The sequence below is a fragment of the Amphibalanus amphitrite genome, unplaced genomic scaffold (assembly GCF_019059575.1).
Source record: "Amphibalanus amphitrite isolate SeventyFive unplaced genomic scaffold, NRLGWU_Aamphi_draft 000146F_arrow, whole genome shotgun sequence".
In the NCBI taxonomy this organism is placed as follows: Eukaryota; Metazoa; Arthropoda; class Thecostraca; order Balanomorpha; family Balanidae; genus Amphibalanus; species Amphibalanus amphitrite.
The window spans coordinates 361,216-384,918 of NW_024881641.1; the positions used below are offsets into that span (position 1 = coordinate 361,216).

Below are 23,703 nucleotides of genomic sequence, written 5' to 3' on the forward strand. Positions count from 1 at the left end.
GCGGTCGGCCGGCCGACGGGGTAAGTAGACCGCCGCCGGCGTCTGCCATTACGTTCAACGGTCCAAGTTTATCACAGGTGACTTTTTGTTACACCGTTTTTGGCACTGATTTTCTAGCCTTGGCTGACCCAAATGCTAAGGTAAATTTGCTAAGACTTCCAATAATGCACATTTGCTCGGTGAGATAGGTATATTAAAGGAAACAAGGTTGAACAGGGAATAGGTCAGTCGGTATCAACAAATGAGCAATGGGAAGAAAACATTGAATGTAGGCCTACAATCCGCGTAGTGGCAGGGAGCATTTCACATCCGCCTTCTCTAATTCGCCTGCTTCGCAAGGTAACGAGGAGCGTTTGAAGTCTTCAAAAAATCATCACCATTATGAACTATGCTGTGCCTGAATCTCAATTGAAGCTTCATGATTCATTTCGTAAGAATCAAATTGTCTTTGAAAATTGCTGCTGCCGTCTATCATATTCATTCCTTTTTTGTTAAAGCATATCCACAGGGTAGGACAAATTAAACAGTCTCACATGCTTTCGCCTGCGCTGGTGACCCATGAGCCACGTATCCGAAGCAGATCCAGATGTAGGTCAGCGGCGATGAAACACGTCTGTCTCAAGCTAACTGATCTGCGTAAGGGTTATTCGGTGCGAAATCCGTGACTCTTCAGATGCTACCTCATGATACTTGGCATCAATGGGGAGAGGGCTGGCAAGTCACGACCAGCGCAGTGACTGGCGCGCTCCTATTCTACTCAGAGGACGCCTTCATTTGAATGTCAATGCCCGTCGCCACTCGGGTATGACACCTGCACTCCGCAGCCCTCAAAGGCTGCACTCAAAGGCCACCACCACAAGCTACACACTTCACACGACACCAGAACGTTTCCAGAATCAAACTATATATTTAAAGCGAATGTGGGTGAAAATAAATAAATGCTTCCCGAGCTACCGCGGGCCGGGTCATGCAGTGCCTACGGGTCGGCCGCGGCCTATGTGACTGCACACCGTTCGGCGGCCTGGCCTGGGTCGGCCGGGAATTGACCCACAGTTCGCGTGCGTCGGAGACTGGGCAGGGGGCGGCGGCCGACCGCCGCTGCCACCGGCGGGCCGAGCGCCGCCGACAGACGGGAGAAGGGGGCGCCGCAACAGTCGGCGTGCGCGGGCGCCGGCCGGCTCCGGAGGTACCGGATAACAGAACACGCATCCACACAAACACCAGCGCACAAGCTCAAACCCTCTGTACAGTGTCTAACCAGTAAAAACCGCACTGTTACAAGAGCCATATTAAAAATATAGCTTCCCTCCATGCATTTAATGTGATCACTGCGCCGGTAAATCCACTGTCACGCTTACAAGGGCAGCGGGAACCTGTCCCAGTCGGGTTGACACTCTCAGCGCTCTCGCTCCCCTCCCGTCCCGGCATTCACAGCTCCGCGGCGGCCTCCTCAGTGACTATCAGCACCGAGCCGCGCCGGTCCTCTGTCGACCGCAGCGCCGCCTGTACCCGGCTCGCGGGCGGCGGCACCGTCCGCGCCAAACAGCGCCGCCTGCGCTCGGCGGTGAGGGCGGCAGCACTGTCCCCGTCCCAGCGGGCACACAGCGGGTGCACAGCGCGCCGCTGTCGTCACTCACTAATCACACACTCTCGCGCACACCGGGCGTCTAGTGTGTGCCGGTCTCAGACGGTCCGCACGCCGATCTGAGCGAGCACATGCCGCTCACTGGTCTGCAGGTGCGGCGCGAACAGCGCGATGTACGGCTGCTGGCAGAACGAGGCCAGGTACTCGGTGAGGTACTGCTTCAGATCCACGTGGTACACCGGGTCGGCCAGCGCGTCCGCGTCCTCCTCCTCTTCTACAGTGTCAAAGTCGTAACCTGTAGACACAGAGACAGTGTCAAAGTCGTAACCTGCCGATATAAAGAGAGTGGTTAAGTCGTTAACTACCAATACAAAGCGCGTCCTCCTCTTCTACAGTGTCAAAGTCGTAACCTGCAGAGATAGAGACAAAGTCGTCACCTGCAGGCACAGACAAACAGTGTCAAAGTCGTAACCTAACGGTACAAAAACAGTGTCGAAGTCCAGAATTGCAGACACAGAGACAGGGTCAAAGTCACCACTTGCCGACATGTGGTCAGCGTCACAGTCGTAGCACAGACACTTTCTCAAAGTAGCAGCCTGCAGGCACAAAGACAACGCCAAAGTCGTAGCCTGTCGACACACAGAGACAGTGTCAAAGTCGTAACCTGCAGACACAAGGACAGTGTCAAAGTGGTAACCTGCAGGCATACTAGGTACAAAGTCGTAACCTGCAGACATACAGGCAAAGTTGTAACCCGCAGGCACAGACAGCGTGTCAAAGTCGTAGCCTGCATGCACAGACGGACTAAGTTTAAACCTGTAGGTATATAGTATTCTTATGACTTGTAACGATTGACACCGTGTCAGAGTCGCAGCCTGCAGGCACAATGACAGTGTCAAGGTCGTAGCCTGCAGCCACAAAGGCAATGCCAAATTCGTAATATGTAGTCACAAGGACAGTGTCAGTCATGACCTGAAGGCACAAATACACATTTAAAGTTGCAACCTGCAGGCACAAAGACAACTGTCAAAGTCGTAACCTGCCAGCACAGACAGCGTCAAAGTCGTAACCTGCTGATGTAGACAGACATTGGAAAATTAGTAGCCTGCCATTACAAACAACGATTCAAAGTAGAAGCCTGCCGACATAGACAACGTCGTGCAACTCACTGACACAGACATCGTGTCTGCCGTGATCTGCCGACAACATGGCGTCTACATGGCATTAACCGGACGAGGCGGCACAGACGCCGTCTCAAAGACAAGTCCCAGACTAAGACACTGGATAAAGTGAGCTGAAAATCTACATCGTGGCTACATTTCAAAATTGTGTTACAATTACCTAACCTACTGACTGTGTAGATACCAACCGTAGAGGGATGCTGAAGTTGCACATTTGGAGACAGCGGCAGACGGCGGGTGCACAAACAGCGCAGCAAATAACCTTTTCGTGAATTAATCGCTATAAATGCATGATGACCTGTGAAACGACCGCGACGAACGCAAAAACGAAGACTATGACACCTGGCGATGATGTTAGTCCGCTTTTAATCCACTTATTCCAATGCAGCACGTAAATCGTTAGAATCGAATCAGCCGTCAAGAGAAATTGAAGAGTAATTCCAGTAATCTGATAAAACAATAATTTCACTTTCATTCGTAATTGATTCACTAAACTGCCAACTTTTGATTAGTTTTAACAAATTACGAAAACTACCAATCCTGAACACAGTCTCAGCTTACAAAAAGCAGTGATCAGCGATTTCACACCCTCCGACTCGCAAACATAGCACCACACCCAATTACGCTCGTGGAGGGCTACAATTTCGGGCAGTACCTTCTCCAGACGAGGTCGCCACAAGACACGATCCACGACTTTTGATCTGGGGTGGTGCTCATTGGGATTATTATGTGTTCAATGAACATATAGCGCAATCTGAAATGGTTCTGTTTTAATGATCTTAGGTGATCACACTCCGATGTGTTCGCCTGGGGGTCATTATTTTTTTTTTGCCTAGAACTACACAGATATTTGATCCTTGTCCTTATCTTGTCGCCACGTGCCATGAAATTATGGATCCAGGATATGTCTTCAAATGGTATCCATTTTGGATCGCAGCTCCTACCAGTAGTTTATCGTTAGATCAACTGGGATCATAAATTCAGCAACACCAAAACAGTTAGTGTCTTGAGTCGCGTATCAGTGCAGGGCCGGCGGTCGATGCAATGCAATGAAGAAGGCGTGGTTAGAGCGATGTCTGCAGCCTCCGATCAATTATGAATCTTCCGCAGGGGTCTTTTCAGGGAAGGGTACGCTCAGTTTCGGTAAATCGTTGGCGCTGTTCAGCACCGTCGTTTTCCGCCCAGTGAAGCCCCGCCCTGTGCCATGGTGCTCGGTCGGCGTGGGCCGGGCCGCTGCGGACTGACCTTGGAAGTCGTTTGACAGAACCTGGGAGAGCGGCACGCCCTCGGGCAGGTCGACCCTCTCCGGGTCCTCGTCCTCGCCGTCCTCGTACTCGTCCTCGTTCTCCGACTGAAACACCGAGGGTGGCGGGTCAGTACGTCAACGCCAGAGGGGACGGACAGACGGTATTGGCACTGTCCGCGGGCAGGGAAGGCATATGACATATGACAGCATGTGTCAGACGCGTTGTGTGCGGGCCGGGACGGACAATTCCACAACCGTAACGAGAAAGCAATTATTGTTGGAAAATTATTGGCCAAATGCAGTGCATCCAACATATACCACGTTCACTACTATATGGCTTGTAAGCATCTCGCAAATTGGAAACGGCACATCACGAAACACAATGCCTTCGCCCTGTGCTCCCTACTTCACCCCGGTCCGCATCTCACACCCTCTTCCCACTCTCCACGTTATAAGCCGTAGCCCGAGCAGCGGAGTCGAACGATCCCACAACAGCGACCCCCCCCCCCCTTCATCAGCCGCGCGATCTCACCCCCCCCCCCCCTTCACCAGTCGCGCGACCTCACCTCGCTGCCGGCGTCTCGCTCGATGGCCGACGAGAGCTCGTTGATGAGCAGTTTGAATATTTTGACTAGGACCGGTATGGAAGTGAACTGTTCGGGCTCTCGGGCGCGCTGTGACCGGGTGCGAATCCCCGAGCCGCCCGTGTTTATCACCTGCGGGACGGCGGCAGGGGTCAGTCACAGTACAGTCCAATGAGCCGGGGGTAACTGACTCAGTCACCCTTCAGCCAGAGCAGTTCTTATGCCAAGTTAAAAAAAAAAAAATCAAACCGATAAATTAGCCGAAGTTCCATTCTTTAGCGGCAATGAATACGGAAACATTCTGATAGTCGCGTACGTACAAAATCGGACTCTTACCTCGTCTCCTTTGACGGTGATCTCGCTGAGTCGCGAGTCGTGCGTATTGACGCCATGTTGTAGCAGTTTACACAAGGCCATCACACTGAGGACAGGTGAGGAAGGGACAGTCAATACATCACAGTGTGGCCAAATTGGTGATGTTGCGGGGAAAGTCACCCCCAATGAAAAGTATAATGACATCCTCAGAAATTTTAAAATTACATCATCACGACGTTTTTGTCGTAAAAGCATACCTACCTAGTGTGGGAATAAAGACTGAAAATGTTCCAATGTACGATTCGCACCATCATACTCGTACTGTCGCGCTTGCAATGTCGTTTTTTACATCTTTAATGACAACATTTGTTGTTGTTTTTTTACTTTCCACCAGAACTTGACGTCAGGTATAGTTTTTTCCCACATTGTCTGTAAAACTGCACCTAAAATGAGGCCGAAGACGAGTTTTTTGAAAATAGTGACATCCTCGTACGACTTTTTTAAACATCCTCCCCCTAACGCTAAACGAATTTGGTCACACTGATACATCAGATCCGCTGGTAGCTTGTACGTTAGATCCAACAGTTTAGACAGGGCCATTCACTACGGGGGCAAGAGTGGACCTATGACAATGGCTAGTGGCTCGGACATAACACTCAGCAGCTTATGAAGGGCCATAATTGGTCACACATTTGACAGAAAGGGCGAGAAGACATGTCAAAAGGCATCGCTGTTACCCTCCGGCCAACATTTTACGTAAACAACCGAAAGCACGAAATTACTACAAATAAAATTGGTAATCAATGAAATATTATCCCCTAAAAATATGAAAACAACGGTGAGCGGACATTAGACATCAATGAACGTTTGCTTCCCGGATTGCCTGGTCTGCTCTAATTCGTCATTCGATCGTTATTTAGGATTATTTAGGAGGTGAGTGGAGGAGCTGACTCATTATTTAGGAGACGTTATTTAAGCAGGCTGAGTTTCTGCCGGCGCTGCATACCTGACTTTGACGTCGTAGCTGCCGTAGAAGAGGTGTTGCCGGCCGCACCACTCTGTCAGCAGAAAGTGGAGCGCCGACTGACCGGAGGGGCCTGGCACCGAGCTGAGGAAGGACAGCACCGCCTCCAGCTGCAGATTCACCAGGTGCGCGTACACCATTATCAGACTCTGAGAACGAGACAGAGCGCGTACATCATAATCAGACTCGAGAGAGACAGAGCGCGTACACCATTATCAGACTCTGGGAACGAGACAAAGCGCGTACACCATAATCAGACTCTGAGGGAGACAGAGCGTGTACACCATTATCAGACTCTGAGAACGAGACAGAGCGCGTACCTCATAATCAGACTATGAGGGGGATGGAGTGGAGACACAGTCATACACGGACAAGAGTTATAGGCAGACAGCCAGAGCCGGTACACCATTATCGGACTCTGAGGGAGGCAGTGTACACTGTACACCATAATCACCACCAGACAGCGTGCACGATACCACCTACCATCTCCGCCGAACAGATGAACGAATTTTTTGTCCATGTCGGCCCACGCGTTGCCGCCGAGCTCGCCGCACAGGGTCCGCCCCCCTCACTTCCCCCGCGACTGCCCAGGGTGGGAGCCTGCGCCTTCCGGCTACTTCCGATCACGCTCAGCACCCTACATGCCATCATCAGCTCCATGAGCAACTCCCCGTCCCGCGGATCTGACGGACTTTGCATTCGAACCATCAAGCTATCCTTCAACGCCATCAGTCACGTCCTCCTCCATATCGTCAACCTCTCCCTCATCTCCAATATCTTCCCGGAATCCTGGAAGCATTCCCTCGTCCATCCCATCCACAAGTCCGGTGATCCTGCCGATCCTTCCAACTACCGTCCTATTTCCATCATCCCAGTCCTTGCCAAAATAGTGGAGCGGGCAGTTCAGCGCCAACTCTACTACTACCTTTCCTCCAACCATCTCCTCTCCCCAACCCAACATGGCTTCCGTCCGCAGCACTCTACCGAGACCGCCCTCACGTGCGTCACCGACAGCATCCTTGCTGCTACAGATTCTGGGCTTCTCTCCATTCTTTGTCTCATTGATCTTAGCAAGTGTTTCGATGTTATCAGTCATGCTAAATTGCTCGAAAAACTCCAGCTGCTGGGCGTCAACACATCCTGGTTTCAAAATTATCTCTCCGGTCATTCGCAGAGTGTAAGCCTCACTTCCTCTGATGGCCGCGTCAAAATCTCACCTCCTCTACCCATCAACCAGGGCGTTTTTCAAGGTTCTAGCCTCGGCCCTGTCCTCTTCTGCGCGTTTGCCAACGACCTGAGCTTGTACGTCTCCGATGGACTGGTTATCCAGTACGCCGACGACACCCAGGTCTTGGTTTCCGGCCCTAAATCTGCTCTTCCAGCGCTTGCATCGCGCATAGAAAGCACCCTTTCCTCTCTTGGCAACTACTTCCTTGCGAACGGCTTAAAGGTTAACGTAAACAAATTCGAACTCATCACTTTTGGTTCTAGACAAAATTTGCGCAACCTCCCGACGATCAAAATCAGATACCAGGACACGTGCCTGACGCCCAGCACTGAGGCCAAAAATCTTGGTGTGGTCTTCGACCAGCACCTGTCATGGGACGCGCACGTGAGGGCTGTCTCGCGTAGATGCTGCGGTATCCTCGCAACACTATCCCACATCCGCCACTTCCTTCCTCCTGACACCCTTCCCGAGATAGTCACCGCCCTGGCCGTCTCGCACATCCGCTATTGCCTCTCTGTCTACGGCAGCGGCAGCGCTGGCAACCTCGCAACCATCCAGAAGCTGCTCAACTTTGCGGCTCGCGTGATCGCGGGAAAACGAAAGTTTGACCGCGTGTCAGCTGTGCGAGACAGGCTGGGGTGGCTCGACTCGTCTCAACTCTTCCAATACCAATCCCTCTGCCTCCTTGACAAAGTCCTCTCCTCTAGCCAGCCCGAATGCATTGCCCGTCAGGTCTGCCTCAACCGGGACCATCATGGCCATGTCCGGCACACCAGACAGGACGATCTCCTGCACGTGCCACCCATCCGTTCGGAGGCGGGCCGGCGACGGTTTGTATACCGCTCGCCCCACCTCATGAACGATCTGCCCATGTCGGTGCGGAACCAGCGAGGTCCGCGGTTCAGGCGAGCCCTGAAGGCCCACCTACTCTCGAGACGAGACACGTAATGAACGCGTTTTTTATCATGATGCCGTGCAGGTGGTGTTTTTTTATCCTGAGCTATATGTATATTTTAGGTTGTGTAACATCGTGAGTGTGTATTTTACCCTGCATGTTATGATCCGATTTTATTGACGTGAAGGCCATAATAGCCACTTGTCTTGTGGATGGCTCTTTAATAAACTACTACTACTACTAATCAGAATTCAGACTAGTGATGTTTACTCCAACGTTCATAGTCGCAAGCACAAGCCTGATGAAATTGAAACACAGTTGCGATACCGGAAACAGAGCGTTGACAATTATCACCATATCTGACGGATTTGGGTGCGCACTGCGCATGCAGCCTTGGCTGACCTGTATGACGATGGTAGTTTGTGAGCTGACCATCTTGCTGAGCGTCGCCCGTAGCAGGGTCTCCAGTTCGCTGCCCAGGTTATCGCCCAGTCTGCTAACTATCACCATCAGCAGCCTGGCAGACACAAACACAAACATCAAACACTGCCCAGATTATCGCCCAGTCTGCTGACTATCACCATCAGCAGCCTGGCAGACACAAACACAAACATCAAACACTGCCCAGATTATCGCCCCGTTAGCCTCTCACCATCGAAAGTCTGGTTTTCCAAACGGCGTCTTCCCGCCCTACAAGCAGATACCCAGACCGACCAAGGCCTTTGCCCCCAACTGCCGTCCCATGACCCAACGCCCAGCCTCCCACTGCCGCCCGTGACAAACACCCAGCCCCTGACTGCCCCCGACCCAACACTCCCCCTATTAACAGCCGCCCCATGACCCAACACCCGGGCCCAACAGCCGCCCCCGCCACCCACCTGCCGACGAAGGCTGCCGAGAATTCTGAGGCGGTGGGCGACAGCAGCTGGGTGCACACCTGGATCAGGTACCAGAGGCCCGAGCGCGACTGGCTGTCCCGGTAGGCACACACCTGCTCCGTGGCCACCGATACGTACGCGCGCAGACACTCGCCGCCCGACTGTGGTAGGGAGGACAGAATACAGCGTCAAACACACGACAGCTGTACGCATACCATACAGGCACGATACGGTGTCACAAACGTCATGGCTTTCTGGTTTAATCAGTTTCTCTCGCCAGTTTCTCGTTCAGCCTGGTGCCAATTATACCGGCACTTTTCTCCGGAGTCTCTCTCTCTCTACCCTGGCGCCCTCTACAGCGAGCGGCCAGTACTGGCACCCTCCAGAGCCGTACGGCTACGCCGCGGTAACGGCTGAACGGAGCCTAACTACAACATCAATAACAACCAGTACTGGCAGTAGACTCGCCTGCATTGTGGAGTTGTCGTCCGTATGCATCACACAGCGCACAGCCACCGGGAACGCCTCGCTGATGAGCAGCTCACTGAGCGGAGGTGTCGACGATCGGATCAGCGTCTGGAGCACGTCCAGCGACACCGTCTGAAGGCCTGGGGGTAAAGCAGACACTGGTAACTATCCTAGAACGCGTCCAACGCCACCGTCTGGAGGACTGGGGGTATAGCAGACACTGGTAACTATCCTAGAACGCGTCCAGCGACACCGTCTGGAGGCCTGGGGGTATAGCAGACACTGGTAACTATCCTAGAACGCGTCCAACGCCACCGTCTGGAGGCCTGGGGGTATAGCCGACACTGGTAGGTAACTATCCTAGAACGCGTCCAACGACACCGTCTGGAGGCCTGGGGGTATAGCAGACACTGGTCAGTGTCCTAGAACGCGTCCAGCGCCACCGTCTGGAGGCCTGGGGGTATAACAGATACAGATCAGTATCCTAAAATACGTAAAACGACACCATCTGAGGGCCTGGGGGTTAGGCAGACACTGGTAACTATCCTAGAACGCGTCCAACGCCGCCATCTGGAGGCCTGGGGGTATAGCAGACACTGGTCAGTATCCCACAACACATCCAGCAACACAGTTTGAAGGCCTGGAGGATATGGCAGATACTGTCAGTATCCTAAAGCACGGACATATTAGACGATTGAACTACCATAATACCAAGGTGTTCGATATCGTCACAGCAATACAAAAAAAATATGAGAGCCTTGTTTACATACGAGAAGCAATTTACGAATATTGCAATGGACGCCCACGCACCCCAGTTCTTAATCAAATCGCAAACGTGACAAGTAAAAACTAGAGCAGATGAGGGACTGCAACGCCCACCATGAGCATATCCCGACAGGTCTGTCCCGTACAGTCCGGCATAGTGAACCGTTCTGTTCACGGCAGAGCGCGGTGTGGCGACCCGTAGCGCCCGGGCGCGGCTCTCACCTCCGGGTAGCTTCTGCGGGTCCTGTTTCAGTATACTGAGTAGTGTGGGCACCAGCCGGCTCTGCAGGGCCTGTAGACACTGCTCGTTCTTGGACAGCTCGCGGAATATGTCCTGCGATAGCGAAACCATCACCGGATCTGGAACACAGGCGGAGCACAGAGTGCTTCAGTAATAGCACAGCCACTACCAGTCGGGGACAACACGGAATATTACAGAGTATAGAGAACAGAGGCCAGTGGAGTAGGAATGCAACGGTTGGGGACAATCCACTGTAGACGGAACAGCAGTGTTCTAAAATTTGATTTTGGTTGGGTGTGCCGATGAAGAAACAAAAATCCTAGGATGAGAAAAAGGGAAGTAAATAACTGGAGTATTTTTGCAAAATGGTGTACCTAATGCCAATTTTATGCCAACTGATAAACCAGGATTTCATGTCAGGATCTTGACATGGTGTGAAACAAAAGGATGAGGGTGCAGGAACTGTCAAGTGACATGTAAACTGGCTGTTGGGAATAAACGAAACATTTTTCAGAGATGAAGTAAAGTCGGTCATTCATATTTTAGGGATGAAAATATTTTCCCCATTAGGTGTGATTTGCCACCAAAAAGTCTGAAAAATGGAACACTGCGGAACAGAGCCCGCAGCAGTCGGGAGTCGGGGGACAACCCGGTGCCGAGCCCGCAGAAGTAGGAATGCGTGTACAACGGTCGGAGACAGTACACTGTAGACCTAACAGAGCCCCGGCCGGAGGAATACGACGGTCGGGTACAGCCCACCATAACTGACGGGACAGGGCCCGGGGCAGTAGGAATACAATGGTCGGGGACGACCCACTAAGGATGGAATGGAGCCCGGTGCAGTAGGAAACATTCACTATCGTCGAATCACAGCCCATCACAAAGAGAACGAAACAATCTCAGCCAAAATAACTACTGTGGATTAATGGCTGTACAAAATGTACTACTCAGTACTCACCTTTGTTGTATTTAAGGAATACAGCTATGGCGAGTGGTGTGATCTTCGTCTCGTATGTGGCTGTGAACGCTTTGTCGACCTGAAACGTCAAAATAGACCGGTCAGACACAAAACACGCTGACTAATCGTGTGTCCGAAAGTAATGAACAAAATCTCAACGGCAACAGTTATCTCGCTCAAACCCCTTAGAAAACCTAACAGTTATGCCACCCCGCCAGTTGCCGAGTTCAAAAAAAAAAAAAAAAATGACTACATATAATGAACCGGAAATAACAACCACGTTACTCCCCATTCCAAAGCGAAGACAAAAATATCCAACCCTGTCGCAGAACGCGCATCACAAATGCGCCTTCCAGAGCGGAAAGGGTCAGTTTCACGGCCTCTGAACACACACTCTGCTCTCACTTACTTCTCAGTACTTTCACTGACCCCACTACAGTACCCTCCCTGGCGATCCCCTGACCCGCCACTTCCACTTACATGGACCCCCATTCACCCTCCCAGCGACCCGGCCTGTCCCGTCCCCTCTACTCACGCTGACGACACTGCACATGGCCTCGAGCATCAACGCGAGCACCTCTCCGCCGTGGTACTGGGTGATGAAGGTGATCAGGCTGTCGACGATGGGCGCCAGGAAGGGTCGCAGCACCTCCGCGCCGCCGGCCCGCTCCTTCACCACCTCACAGAAGCCGATGATGGCCCTGACACACAGATACAGACAACACATTGCACTGACATGGCCAGAGGTAGATACCGAACAGTGTGCATATAATATGATGTCACAACTTACAACTACATGTTATAAACGTAATAAACAGCCGTGCGTAACACGTAATTACGCACGCAATGGTTTAGCAAAGCAGAAATCTCACGCGCGAGAGTCGTGGCTCCGCAAATAAACAAAGAGCAAACGCTTTTGTCGGCACCCGCATTGTACGCCGACAAACCTTAATTTTACAGCAGACATGTGCACGCGCACGTAGGGTCTAAGCGACAGTGTCCTGACCCAATGTCTCGGGAATACAAGTACCGCCCCTGATTCAAATCATATCCGTTATTCAATACTAGCCGGCTGACTTTGAGCCGAGAGATTACCACCTGAGTGGAGCCGCCTGAGGCGTGCTCCAGAATAGCTGAGTAGATCATCTCACTGACAGGGTGGGGACAAGTGAAGATCCGAGATCCGACTGACCTGCAGTCCGAGTGGTGACCCGATCCGACTGACCGAGGACCGACCCGTGACTAGTCCGCCCCCCCCCCCTGACCTGAGAACCGAGTGGTGACTCCAACCGACCTGAGAACCGAGCAGCGGCCACTGAACTGACCTGAGTGCCGAGGTGCGCACCACGGGCGGCTGTGTGCTCGCCAGGCCTGTCACCGTGGCCTGCAGGAACGACTGAGTCTGGGTGACGTTCATCGCGCCGCCGAACCGGCTGGCCGTCACCAGGCACTGGCCCAGCAGGAACGGCGACGCGCCTGGGGGATAACATAGAGGGTCAGTATTACACCAGAGACACAGCACAGTCACCAGCCCGACAGGAACGGAGAGGCGCCTGCCGGAGAACACAGAGGGCGAGTATTACACCAGACACACAGTACAGTCACCAATTCACAGTCCAAGTCAGACAATCGATTCCAAACTCACTATCCAAAGGTAAGAAGGGCACTAACCTTCCAAGCTCAGATCTGCCACGACCACGTTCTCGAGGAAGCCCATCAGATCGAATTGCACTTTACTCTCGGAGAGTTGGCAGAGCAGCTGAAACAGCACACCCCCATGAGTCATTTGAATGCATTATAAGAATGATTCACCGACGCAATTGAGGCTTTCGAAAAGGAAGGTAGCTGGACATAACGCATGTTAACTGCGTTAGAAAACCGGAAACTACAATAACAATCCGGCAAACGTCAGATCATAGACATTTTAATGATTACGTTGCTAAAATAAGTGCTTAAATACGCTTTGTTACAGCAACATGCGTAAAACAACATATTATCGCTTTACGATCGACGCATATTACTTACGAAAGAAGAGAAAAGGTAGACAGCCAAAGACCAATACAGCACCCCACTCTTAGCCTTCTTCCCACACGATGCTCCCCGGTTACCCACCTGGGCGCTGCACACGATGATGGCCTGCATGCACGACTCGTGGATTTTCCACCAGAAGGGGTGGCCCTGCTGTCGTGCCACGGCCGCCTCCTGCATGTGCCGAGAGATGGCGGCGCACACGGCTCGGATCGACTCGTCCTCGAACTCGCGGCACAGGCTCTGTGGGGCGGGAGACGGGTTACAACTGTACACATTGTGACTGGGAACAGCGGCGGCGCACCGTGGCCGGATCGATTCGCCCTCGAACTCACTACACAGTACACAGACTACGTGGACGGGGCAGGGCGGGTTACAACGGTACAGATTACTGCTGGGGGGGGGGGGGGAGTGAGAGAGGACAGAAACACAGGCAGAAATACCGGCACAAACCCAGGCTGCAGCGGCACACAAAGCCTGAGATAGGATAAACGACAGTAACAGAACAGAATCGGTGCTTACGGCATGGCATATAACCATCATTGCCGCGACTCGGTCGCATCAAGGAGATTTGTGACGATACAGTCAAAGACGAGGATGGTGTGTCTCAGTGGGCAGGCAAACTTTCAAACTACATGAAACGTCTGGGCCGAGGGACACAAAAACACCAGCCAAATAACTGTGTAACAAAGCAAAAGAAGAACAGCCCAGATAGCAGTGCATCCCACAAAATGTCACATGAGTTCCGTCATTGGATCATGGATGGCCACCAGCCGGCCCGCACTTACCACGAGCAGGTCTCGTGCCGAGACGCGCACCGAGTAGCTGAACGTCTCCCCACGCCCGAACTTACCACGAGCAGGGTCCCGCGCCGAGCAGCTGAACGTCTCCCCACACCCAAACTTACCACGAGCAGGTCTCGTGCCGAGACGCGCACCGAGTAGCTGAACGTCTCCTCGTCCTCATCCTCGACAAACTGGTTCGGGTCGTGTGACCACGTGTTGATCTGCGGTGACAGAGAGCGCCGTCAGTCACAGCGACAGAACGCAGCACACACAGCCGGTCGAGTGGCGAGTGACGTCTGAGCTTCTCTAGTAAAAACCGAAATACATACTAGGTATCATGGATGACATGCTACTAAAACAAACGAAAATATTTACCAAAAGTGCATCCGACAATAGAAATGTTATGCACACAATACATAGAGTACATCCATTTGCGAGGCAAAGAGCCCGTAGCCCCCCCCCCCCCTCCCGTCCCCATCCGGCCTCAGACGAGCACCAACTGCCACCCGCTCGGTCACCCGGCGCTCGTTCGGTGCGCGCCACCCACCTGGTCCTCTGTGATCTGGCCGTACACGATGACATAGTAGACGAGGTCGTCCAGACCCTGCCGCACCGAGTTGCGGAACTTGGGCGTCTCCACCAGCACCGTCACAAAGTCGAAAATGCTGTACACCAAGTTCTCAAACGATAAAACTTGACCTGCAAATGACATATGGTTGTGACTGTCAGGGAACACGAAACGAACAATTTCAGTTTGTAGAAGATTCTGGTAAAATTGCCGGCAAAAACACTGTACAGTTTCAAAATTCTGGCTCATACAACATTAATGAAACTAATTCTCCGGACAGCACAAACCGTCACTGCATTCACTTCAACTGCCCACCAACTGCTCCCGGCCGCGGCGTACCGTCCGGTACCAGTACCGATACCTATACCCGACACCACACCCTCAGCCACACCCAGCTCCGGCCGCAGCGTACCGTCCGAGTCGGTGGGGTCGTTCTGCTGCTCCAGGTCGTTGATATGTGACCGCACATACAGCTCGGCGCTCGAAGTCAGCGTGTTCCACACCGGCGTCAGGATCTCGCCCATCCACTGCACCGTGTGTTTCGGCATGTTCTTCACCAGCATCCGGATCGCTGGAAACAGACGTCGGCTCCGTGAGGGGAGACCAATTACGGGATGGCACTTACTGTGAGGGCAGACCTCACCCCTGCCAGCCTGTGAGGAGCTGCGGAGTGCAGACACACTGCATACTTCTTCTGTAAGCTGGCCATGAGTCATAAGCTAGATGGGATACGATAACACCACGTCGACTTACTTTTGAGCACCTCCATCTTGAGTCCGCAGTCGGAGGCCGGTCCGTAGGGCACGCTGAGGCTCTTGACCAGCGCCTCGGTGAACTTGGGCAGCACGGGCACCAGCAGGCTCTTGGCCAGGTTCCGGTCGTACTCGGCCACGGTAGCGATCAGGGAGGCGACCGTGTGGAAAATCTCCACGGCGCGGCTCCGGGTGCGGATAGAGTACCGCTGCCGGCAGAACGTCATCAGTTGTTAGCCGGCGGTACGGTGCAGAAACACGTCAGCGGCAGCGCACACACAATCGGTGGCGAGCGGCGGAGACGTTAACACAATTAATAAATGTTGCCATTGCCCATTGGCATGCACAAAATTGCATCAACAGCGGAGCAAAGCATATCAAAAGTTATCTATCAAAAATAGCTTAAACGCGGCCCAGAGGGCCTTCATTGCTATCCATCACTACAATGGCACACCTCTCCTGCAACTCTCCATCCGCGAGTAATACTCACGTCAGACTCTACAAAGATGCGGTAGCACTCGGAGAGCAGTACGGGCGCCACCTGGGCCACGTGCACGTCCGTTAGGTCGCGCGAGAACTCGGTGAGTACGCGCATGGCACCGTGCACCGCGTGCTCGTCGCCGCTCTTGAGGCACGCCATTAGAATGTCGAACAGCTCCGGCCACTGCTCGGGCCAGTCCCAGTGCGCGATCGAGGAGAGCGCATACGCCACCGAGGCGCGCACCTTGCTGATGGACTCCTTCAGGCCCATCGGCAGCACCTGCGCACACAGACGGGAAACGGGGCGGCTCAGCTTACAGTAACGCAAGCCGTAACAGAGCTCGGGACGGAAGAGGTCGGGCATGTGATAAATCGTGAAGGCCATGACGAATGTAGTCTGAGGGGTCATTCTGCTGCTCCAGGTCGTTGATGTGTGACCGCACGTACCGCTTGGCGCTCAAAGTTCATGTATTCTATCAAAACATTCACAAAATCACAGTAGGTACAAAACATTCACATTCAACAAATATTGTTGAGTGGTTTAGTGTAGGCAGTTGGAATAAAAAGTTCAAGATGTGCTGTCCACAGCCAATGCATGTTTCCCGACCTGTCTGATGAACGTCTTGGTGGCCTCGCTGGGCTCTGGCGGCTGGAACTTGTCGCTGGCCGGCGTCCAGTGGGTGTCCACGTACTGCCGCAGCATAACCGAGGCCAGCTGGCGCATCGGCAGCGCGCAGTGCACATCCACCGTCAGCTCTGACAGATGGCGGCCATACTCTGAGAAATAAAACAGTCAGGTCCTGCAATAAAGCGAGACACAAACAACTGCCGCTAGAGTTTTGGAGTGTAAGAGAACAGTGCTTTTACCCTCGATAAAAAAAAATATTTCAAGTACGAAACATTCAGAAACATTCATGTTACATAGGTAGTTTAGGACACAGTTGGAGCAAAAGTAAGGGTAATTGGTAACAGCAAACCAAGAAGCTTAGTACTGCCGTACAAACGCAAAACTGATTATGTTCTGGTGACCTCTGGCCTCAGGAAATGACCTCTGACCTAAGAAAATTGTTTCTGGCTTTGCATGGTAGAACACCTGGTGATTAATAATGGCATGTTTGTGAAGGTGTATTTTGTACCCCATATTCTACAGGGTACAAGGAAGGCAACTCCTGCAAAAAAATGCATGTGGTATACAATGGCACTCAGCCACTGCATGGTGTGGTGCAGATTTACCCTGAAACAGCGTAGATTTTGCTTGGAGCAGTGCTGGACCAAAATGAGCCCTGTGTCTAATTAACTATTGTAATGGTGCAGGGTTGTCCAAGAAACTGATATATTTCAGACAGAATGGGTTAGGCAGGAAATCGTGAAATGAAAAGCCCTTTTATCCAGATTGCAAAGTATAATGAGAATCTCAACAACATCTTGTCAGTGCTGACTGCTGAGGGACTCCACCAGTATGTGGTGAGGTGCAGATTTACTGAGGTGTGATGCAGAATTAGGGTGGAGTGTTGTAAGCCCCTGTTACTTCTGTACTGAAACTCCAATGTCTGAAAAAAATGCACAGAAGACATAATGCAGTCAGACAGAGAATAATCAACCTTTTATTGCAGCTTAGGCTGCTACAAGAGCAGATTTATAAATTATATAGTGAAAGTTCTAGGTCTTGTTTGGTGCTGGCTGGTGTGGATTTCTAACCCAGTTAGTGTGGACTGCAGCTGGTGCAAAGTGAATAAATAGGGGACGCCATTTAATTGTGGCACCTAAAAGCTGACTCGCCCCAAAATTGGTCCTCAGCACCTATTTGGTGGATACCAGCACCAATCATGGAAAATGACCTTAATTAGCTGTTTCTGGCACCTATTCATCGGTACGCCTTACTCTTTTTTCTGAATATGGCACCTAAATGCTGAGCGTAGCACCAATCTAGTAGAAAAATGAACTACTGGCTGGTAGAATCATGTTGTTCTGGTATAATGACCCCTGGAGTCTAGTCTAAAGGTTGCCAGTGCAGCTACACTCTAAGACAGCCCCGTAGTGATCTCAGCATTGTATATGACGTTTAAGTAAGCAAATAATATTGATTTGTTTGAAAAAACAATGTCATTTAAATATTTAAAAGCTTTTATTTGTAATGCTTAAAGGGAAACATTTTTGTGAGTAATTGTCTCGATTTTGACCATTAAAACGGGTATTGTATTTTTTGACGTCATCAAATAGCTCCAAAAAAGAAATGTAATGTTTTCATTCCGTTCAAGGCCGCTGAAGAAACGCGGGATCTTGCGTGGGACATTGTCCGTTGCAAGGCCATATATAGTGTCCGTTGTTTGCCGCGCAGAGTTGTGCCGTGGTTGTGCCTTTTTCATCCGTTTCTTACTTATGTCATTTGTGTGCATGAAGCTTTGATTTTGTTTTTGGTTATTGTGTGGCCGGCCGGTCAGTCAAACGCCCCTGTAGAAACCGGATGCTGCGTTTGATCGAGATGGAGTCAGACGATGATTGCAGAAAGCTAATAATATTGAAAAGAGGGCCGGTTGCGTGGCATGTCTGTTCAGAGTTTACATTTTGCTTTACTCCAGTTTATGACCTGAGAGCCTGGCTGGAAGTGACGGATCCAAACTTTTCACGTTAAAATGGCTGAGGGTGCAATAATCTCTAGTCTCTACATAGCGGGCTGGTATAGGAGCGTCTTGCTATGCTGCACCATAGCTGGCTAGTGATTCTCTTTTGGCTAAAAATGGCATTAATCATTATCTCCACTGGCGAAAATGGCACTTGACATCACCAAATGCAACGTTCATGTTTGTTAGGATACATAAAATCAGGAAGATTACGCGAATTAGGTAGGCAAACGTGGAATAAAATAGGTGCTGGAAGTTTTGGTTTTGGTGCTGAATCAGCAAACAGCAAATACGGAGTTCAACTAGACGATCTGGCAACTTTAGGCTGTGTGGAAGCAATTAGGTGCCAGATTCAGATATTAGGGTCGAATAAGCATTTTGGGGCTGATCAGCAATTAGGTGCCAGAAACAGCTTTTTAGGGACCAGAAACAAATATTCCCCATAAATAGGTACCACCACTTGGACCTTCGTTGAAGCTTTACTCATCCAAAAGCAATATTCTGAGAAAATTAAATTTATAGGAGTTGCTTCCTGCAGATTTACAGTCGGGTCATTCAGGCCTGGAGTGGTTTATCACCCTGGGTGATGGGATGCTCATTGACTCAAGTGCCAAACTTTATAGAATGTTCACAAACTAGAATATCAAAATAGGTGCATTTCCTAATTGTCATAAGCAGCAGACTAGCAGCTTACAATGCTTAAATTATTCACCCATTCAGCACCCCATAGCACATGAATGCTGAATTGTAAGAATGGTTTGGAACACAGAGAAAGATGGCATTCAACCACAACCTTTCGGCTTTCACAACGGAACCTCCTCCCAAGGAAGACTTAAGTTTAATGTATACATTTTCAGATGCAAATTCTCAGTGTAGGTTTTCTGAATTGGAATGTATTTAGGCACCTTGATTTACATGAAAAATGGGGAAAATGATTGAAAAATACAATACAAAATGCTTACCATCGGTTACCTCCAATGCTTTCAGTCTTTCCTCTGCACCTTTCCTCACATCAGCCATAGGCGACAATGTACCACTCATAGCATCAAGCAGAGCCTCCTTGAGGCTTTCATTTACTTCTTCGTCCCCCATATTGACAGATATTTTCGATATTTCACCCTATCATCCCTACCCAGCCCACGTGAGACGGAAAAACTCGTGCCCCTTGAGCGCCGGATATGAAACCAGTCCACCCGCGCCAAAAAGACTCTCATTGTATAGTGATGGTCAAATGTCGAATAGAGCAGCAAGTAGGTACAAAAACGTGCGAATTTCAAAGCAAGTACCGCAAGTACCAGAGTGCCGTGCCTGAGCACGCGCCACGCAATTTTAGGCGGTTTTTATTGGCTTTCTTTACATCCATGTTCCACCTTGACCTTTGACGGAGAGGAGACGTAATCGCCATCTTCCAGATTTTGGCGGATGCTCGGCGCTAACCGAGGCGAAACATTCGCCGGGTTGAGTTCTCAGTTCGGGGTTCGCATACCTTGAGCCTTGAATAGGCCCCAGGCGTCAATATAGGTACGAAACGATTTTATGAGCCGTTACGAATATGGTTACCCCAGGTGACCTCGTTGACCCCGAAAGGTCACGGTAACGTTTTCGCCTCTTACAGCCATTCAATAACTGAGGAACGATGGGACCGATTAAAACGAAAACACCACCAGTCGATTCGCCATGTACGATTTCACCAGCCGTTACGAATATGGTGAACTCAAGTGACCTCGGTGACCTCGGAAGGCCAACTTCACGGTTTCGCCCATTGCAGCCATTCTACAACTCAGGAACTACGCACATGGCCGATCAAAACATAGGCGGCGGAACGGGGAGGGCACCGGGGCACCGTGCACCCCTTTGATTTTGGCATTTTAACATTAGCCCTTTGGGCGTTGCATGGAAAGAATGGGACCAAAAGTCGGCAGTGGCCCCCCTTAACCGGCCGCGCCCCGCTGGGCTTTTCAGCCATACGCGCCCTGCTGGGGGGGGGGGGCAGATTCTGCCCCCCCCCTGTCTAACTTCCGAACCGATCGTCGTAGAAAGACGGGGAAAACGGCAATCGAAAGCTCTCAACAAGGCGGATCTTAAGAGCCCATTTTTTTGCTTAAGTAGGTCAGAGGTCAGGTCAAGGTCAGGTCAAGGGTACAAAATGCAAGTTTCTACATTATCGGCCTTGCACCGTAGTTGCCGCGGAAGAATGGACTGAGACTGAGACTGATTGCCCAAAATGTGTTCTTAGGCTACCAAGACAATATTCGTTGCATACAATATCATTCAAAGGTCAAGGTCAAGGTCAGGTCAGGTCAGGTCAGGTCACCAAAAACAAGATATAGAAAAGAGCATGTGCGACACATATTTTATGGGTCATTTTATTCATAGAATTCAATAGGCACACTCAATAAGTGATATGGACCACCTCTGGATGAATTTTGGGTCAAGGTCAGTTCAAGATCAGGTCGAAAGTGAGGTCAAATTTTGAAGTTGGTTGTTAAGGCCTAAAAAGGTGTCAATCTGATGTAGTTTTTCACGGCGAATCGAATGATGCTATTTTTGTTTCTGTAAGAGGTCTAGAACTTCCAAAAAAAATCATTTTTCAAAAATTTTATGTGTCGTGACGTCATAAAATTTGAAATAAATCCCACATTTTTTAACCGATTCTTTTGAAAATCACATAGACCACTTCTCTGACATATACTCCGTTTTTTTCGATTCACTCAAAATTTTGGATTTTATAATCATTTTCCCAAAAAAGTCAGTTTTTTTAAAAAATTTGGGCCAAAATCCAAAATTTTCAAAAACCGAGATACCATTTGATAGACAAAGTAGAATCACGTATAACCTTTATGTTACGTCTTGATTCCTTTAAAAATGAAGATGTTAGCAGCGTTTGAAATTTTGCCGTTTTTGAGGCGAAAATGGCGAACATGACGTCACTAAAAAGTCATTTTTTCAAAAAATTCCGACGGATTTCGCTCCAATTTTCAGGGAAGATGTCAAATTGATGTATGATAAGTACCTACTGAAAGTTTGACGTCGCTGGCGTAATGCGTTTAGAAGTTATTGGCGAAAAACGAGAGGGGGGCAGATTCTGCCCCCCCCCCCAGCGGGGCGCGTTATTGGCACCTTCGCCAATAACGTTAAGTTATTGGCGAAGGTGTTCCGCCGCTACTGGCCCTATGGGCGTTGCATGGAAAGAATGGGACCAAAAGTCGGCAGTGCCCCCCCCCCCCTTAAATCCTAATCGAAGGTGTTCCGCCGCTACTGGATCAAAACGAAAACAGGAAGTCGCCAGTCGATCAGGCACTTAGCCAGGATTTTGCTCAGGGAGGGGCCACAGGTCGCGGCCTAGTGTCGTACCCCCTCCAAAAAGGAAAACTCCTCGGCTTTGGCCTTTGGCCCACTATTTTGGGGGGTGCAGTTGTTGTTATTTATTTTTATTTTGTATTACATTTTATTATATTTTTAGCCTTCAGGGGGATGGCCCCCGTGCCCCCCCCCCCGCCCTTGGCTACACGTCCCAGTGCAGTTGATTCGCCGTATGCGATTTCATATACTGTTTCGAATATGGTGACCTCAGGGACCTCGAAAGGTCACACTACTCATGCCTTGACGTTTCCCATTGCAGCCATGACCTCGATGACCTCGGCCATATAATTGCTATAGAATTACCATGCAGAGGATGGCTGCGATAGGCGGAAACGTCCAGCCGACCTTAACGAGGTCACCGAGGTCACCATATTCAAAACGGCCGATGAAATCGCACAAGGCGAACCGGCTGGTGTTCAGCTCAATAGAATGATGTCTCGATCGGCTTAGTAGGTATGTACAGCCCACCGCTAAAGTAATGTAGGGTTTTACCAACCTCACGGTTGGCTTTGACTGCGATTGTTTAATGCGGAGTGATCGAAAAGAAGATGTCAATAGCTAAAGTTGCAGCTGCAAGGGTAACGATACATATAAGCTACATTCAAAGTTTCATTGTAGTCTGGCTAATCGTTCCTAAGCTTCAGAAGCAGAACATAGGTACCCATGACTGAAACCGCACATTACTTCTGCTGTGGACTGTACTTCCTCAGCTATAGAATGACTGTCATAGGCGAAAACGGATAGGTATGTGACTTCCCAAGGTCGCAGAGGTCACCATATCCGTAACGGATTAAAAAATCGCATGCGGCGAATAGATTGGTGGTGTTTTCGTCTCGATCGGCCCAGTACTTCTTGAGTTGTAGAATGGCTACAATAGGTGAAGATGTCAAGTTGACCTTTCGGGGTCACCGAGGTCACCTGAGGTCACTAAATATGCAAAAGGCCAATGAAATCGCATATGGCGAATAGACTGGTGGTATTTTTGTTTCGATCGGCCAGTTAGTTCCTAAGTTAAAGAATGGTTGCACTTGACATGACAAAAACGGTTATGTGACCTCCCAAGGTCACAGAGGTCACCCGAGGTCACCACATTCAAAACGTCGGATGAAATCGCATATTACGCCAATCGACTGGCGGAGGTGGTGTTTTCGTGTCGATTGGACTTACTTAGTACTTCCCAGGGGTGTCGATTTTTCAAAATGGTTGGGGGTGCTCAACCCCTGCACCGGGTGAAAGATTGCAGCTTTGCCATGGGGCACAACCGTGCAAGGCATGGTTGGGTATCCCCATAAGGTACTGATAATCACGGGATTTCCCCCCCCCCCCCATCAGGTTCAGGGGCCCATCGGGTTATTCGGGCCTGAGGGGCCCTGCGGCGCCAATTGGCCGCTGAGGGTCCACGTTGGCTATATTTAGACTCAGAAGGGCCCCACAGGGCTCGTAAGAACACCTCATGGGCCCACAAGTACCAACATTAAGATCTCCATAAGGGCCCCAAGCCAGCCTCTGAGGGCCACTTGCCGGCCTCTGGGGGTCTTAACCGGCCTATAGGGGGCCAGCTCTAGGAGCTGCACAGTGCACACCCGCCTATAATGGCCCCACACCCATTTCTCTGAGGGCCCATATAACGGCGACTGTAAGGGCCCTCACCAGCGCCCCTGAGCGCCACACCGGCGTCCCTGAGGGCCCCACACCCCTAACTCTGAGGCCCTACACCAATGCCTTTAAAAACCCTACA

General features: G+C 50.7%; 1 protein-coding gene across 3 annotated transcripts; it reads right to left on the bottom strand.

Moving 5' to 3' along the window:
• Positions 1 to 887: 887 nt before the first annotated feature.
• LOC122382766 (importin-9-like) lies at positions 888 to 20,012 on the bottom strand. Of its 3 annotated transcripts, none has more exons than XM_043368538.1 (21): positions 19,565 to 20,012; positions 16,589 to 16,758; positions 15,992 to 16,261; positions 15,503 to 15,710; positions 15,162 to 15,320; positions 14,729 to 14,880; positions 14,304 to 14,402; positions 13,481 to 13,639; positions 13,040 to 13,127; positions 12,694 to 12,844; positions 11,904 to 12,069; positions 11,369 to 11,447; positions 10,392 to 10,529; positions 9,405 to 9,544; positions 8,937 to 9,097; positions 8,461 to 8,575; positions 5,918 to 6,084; positions 4,933 to 5,017; positions 4,579 to 4,728; positions 4,012 to 4,117; positions 888 to 1,880 (listed from the first exon to the last, which is right to left on the bottom strand). In XM_043368538.1, the coding sequence occupies exons 1-21, from the start codon at positions 19,692 to 19,694 to the stop codon at positions 1,684 to 1,686; spliced, it is 3,090 nt and encodes a 1,029-aa protein (XP_043224473.1). In that variant the 5' UTR covers positions 19,695 to 20,012; the 3' UTR covers positions 888 to 1,683. The 3 variants fall into 3 exon arrangements, with proteins under 3 accessions (XP_043224473.1, XP_043224474.1, XP_043224475.1); XM_043368539.1 differs by lacking the exon at positions 888 to 1,880 and adding an exon at positions 1,928 to 1,995 and having other exon boundaries at positions 19,565 to 19,779; XM_043368540.1 differs by lacking the exon at positions 888 to 1,880 and adding an exon at positions 2,068 to 2,655 and having other exon boundaries at positions 19,565 to 19,779.
• Between the last annotated feature and the right edge of the window lie 3,691 nt (positions 20,013 to 23,703).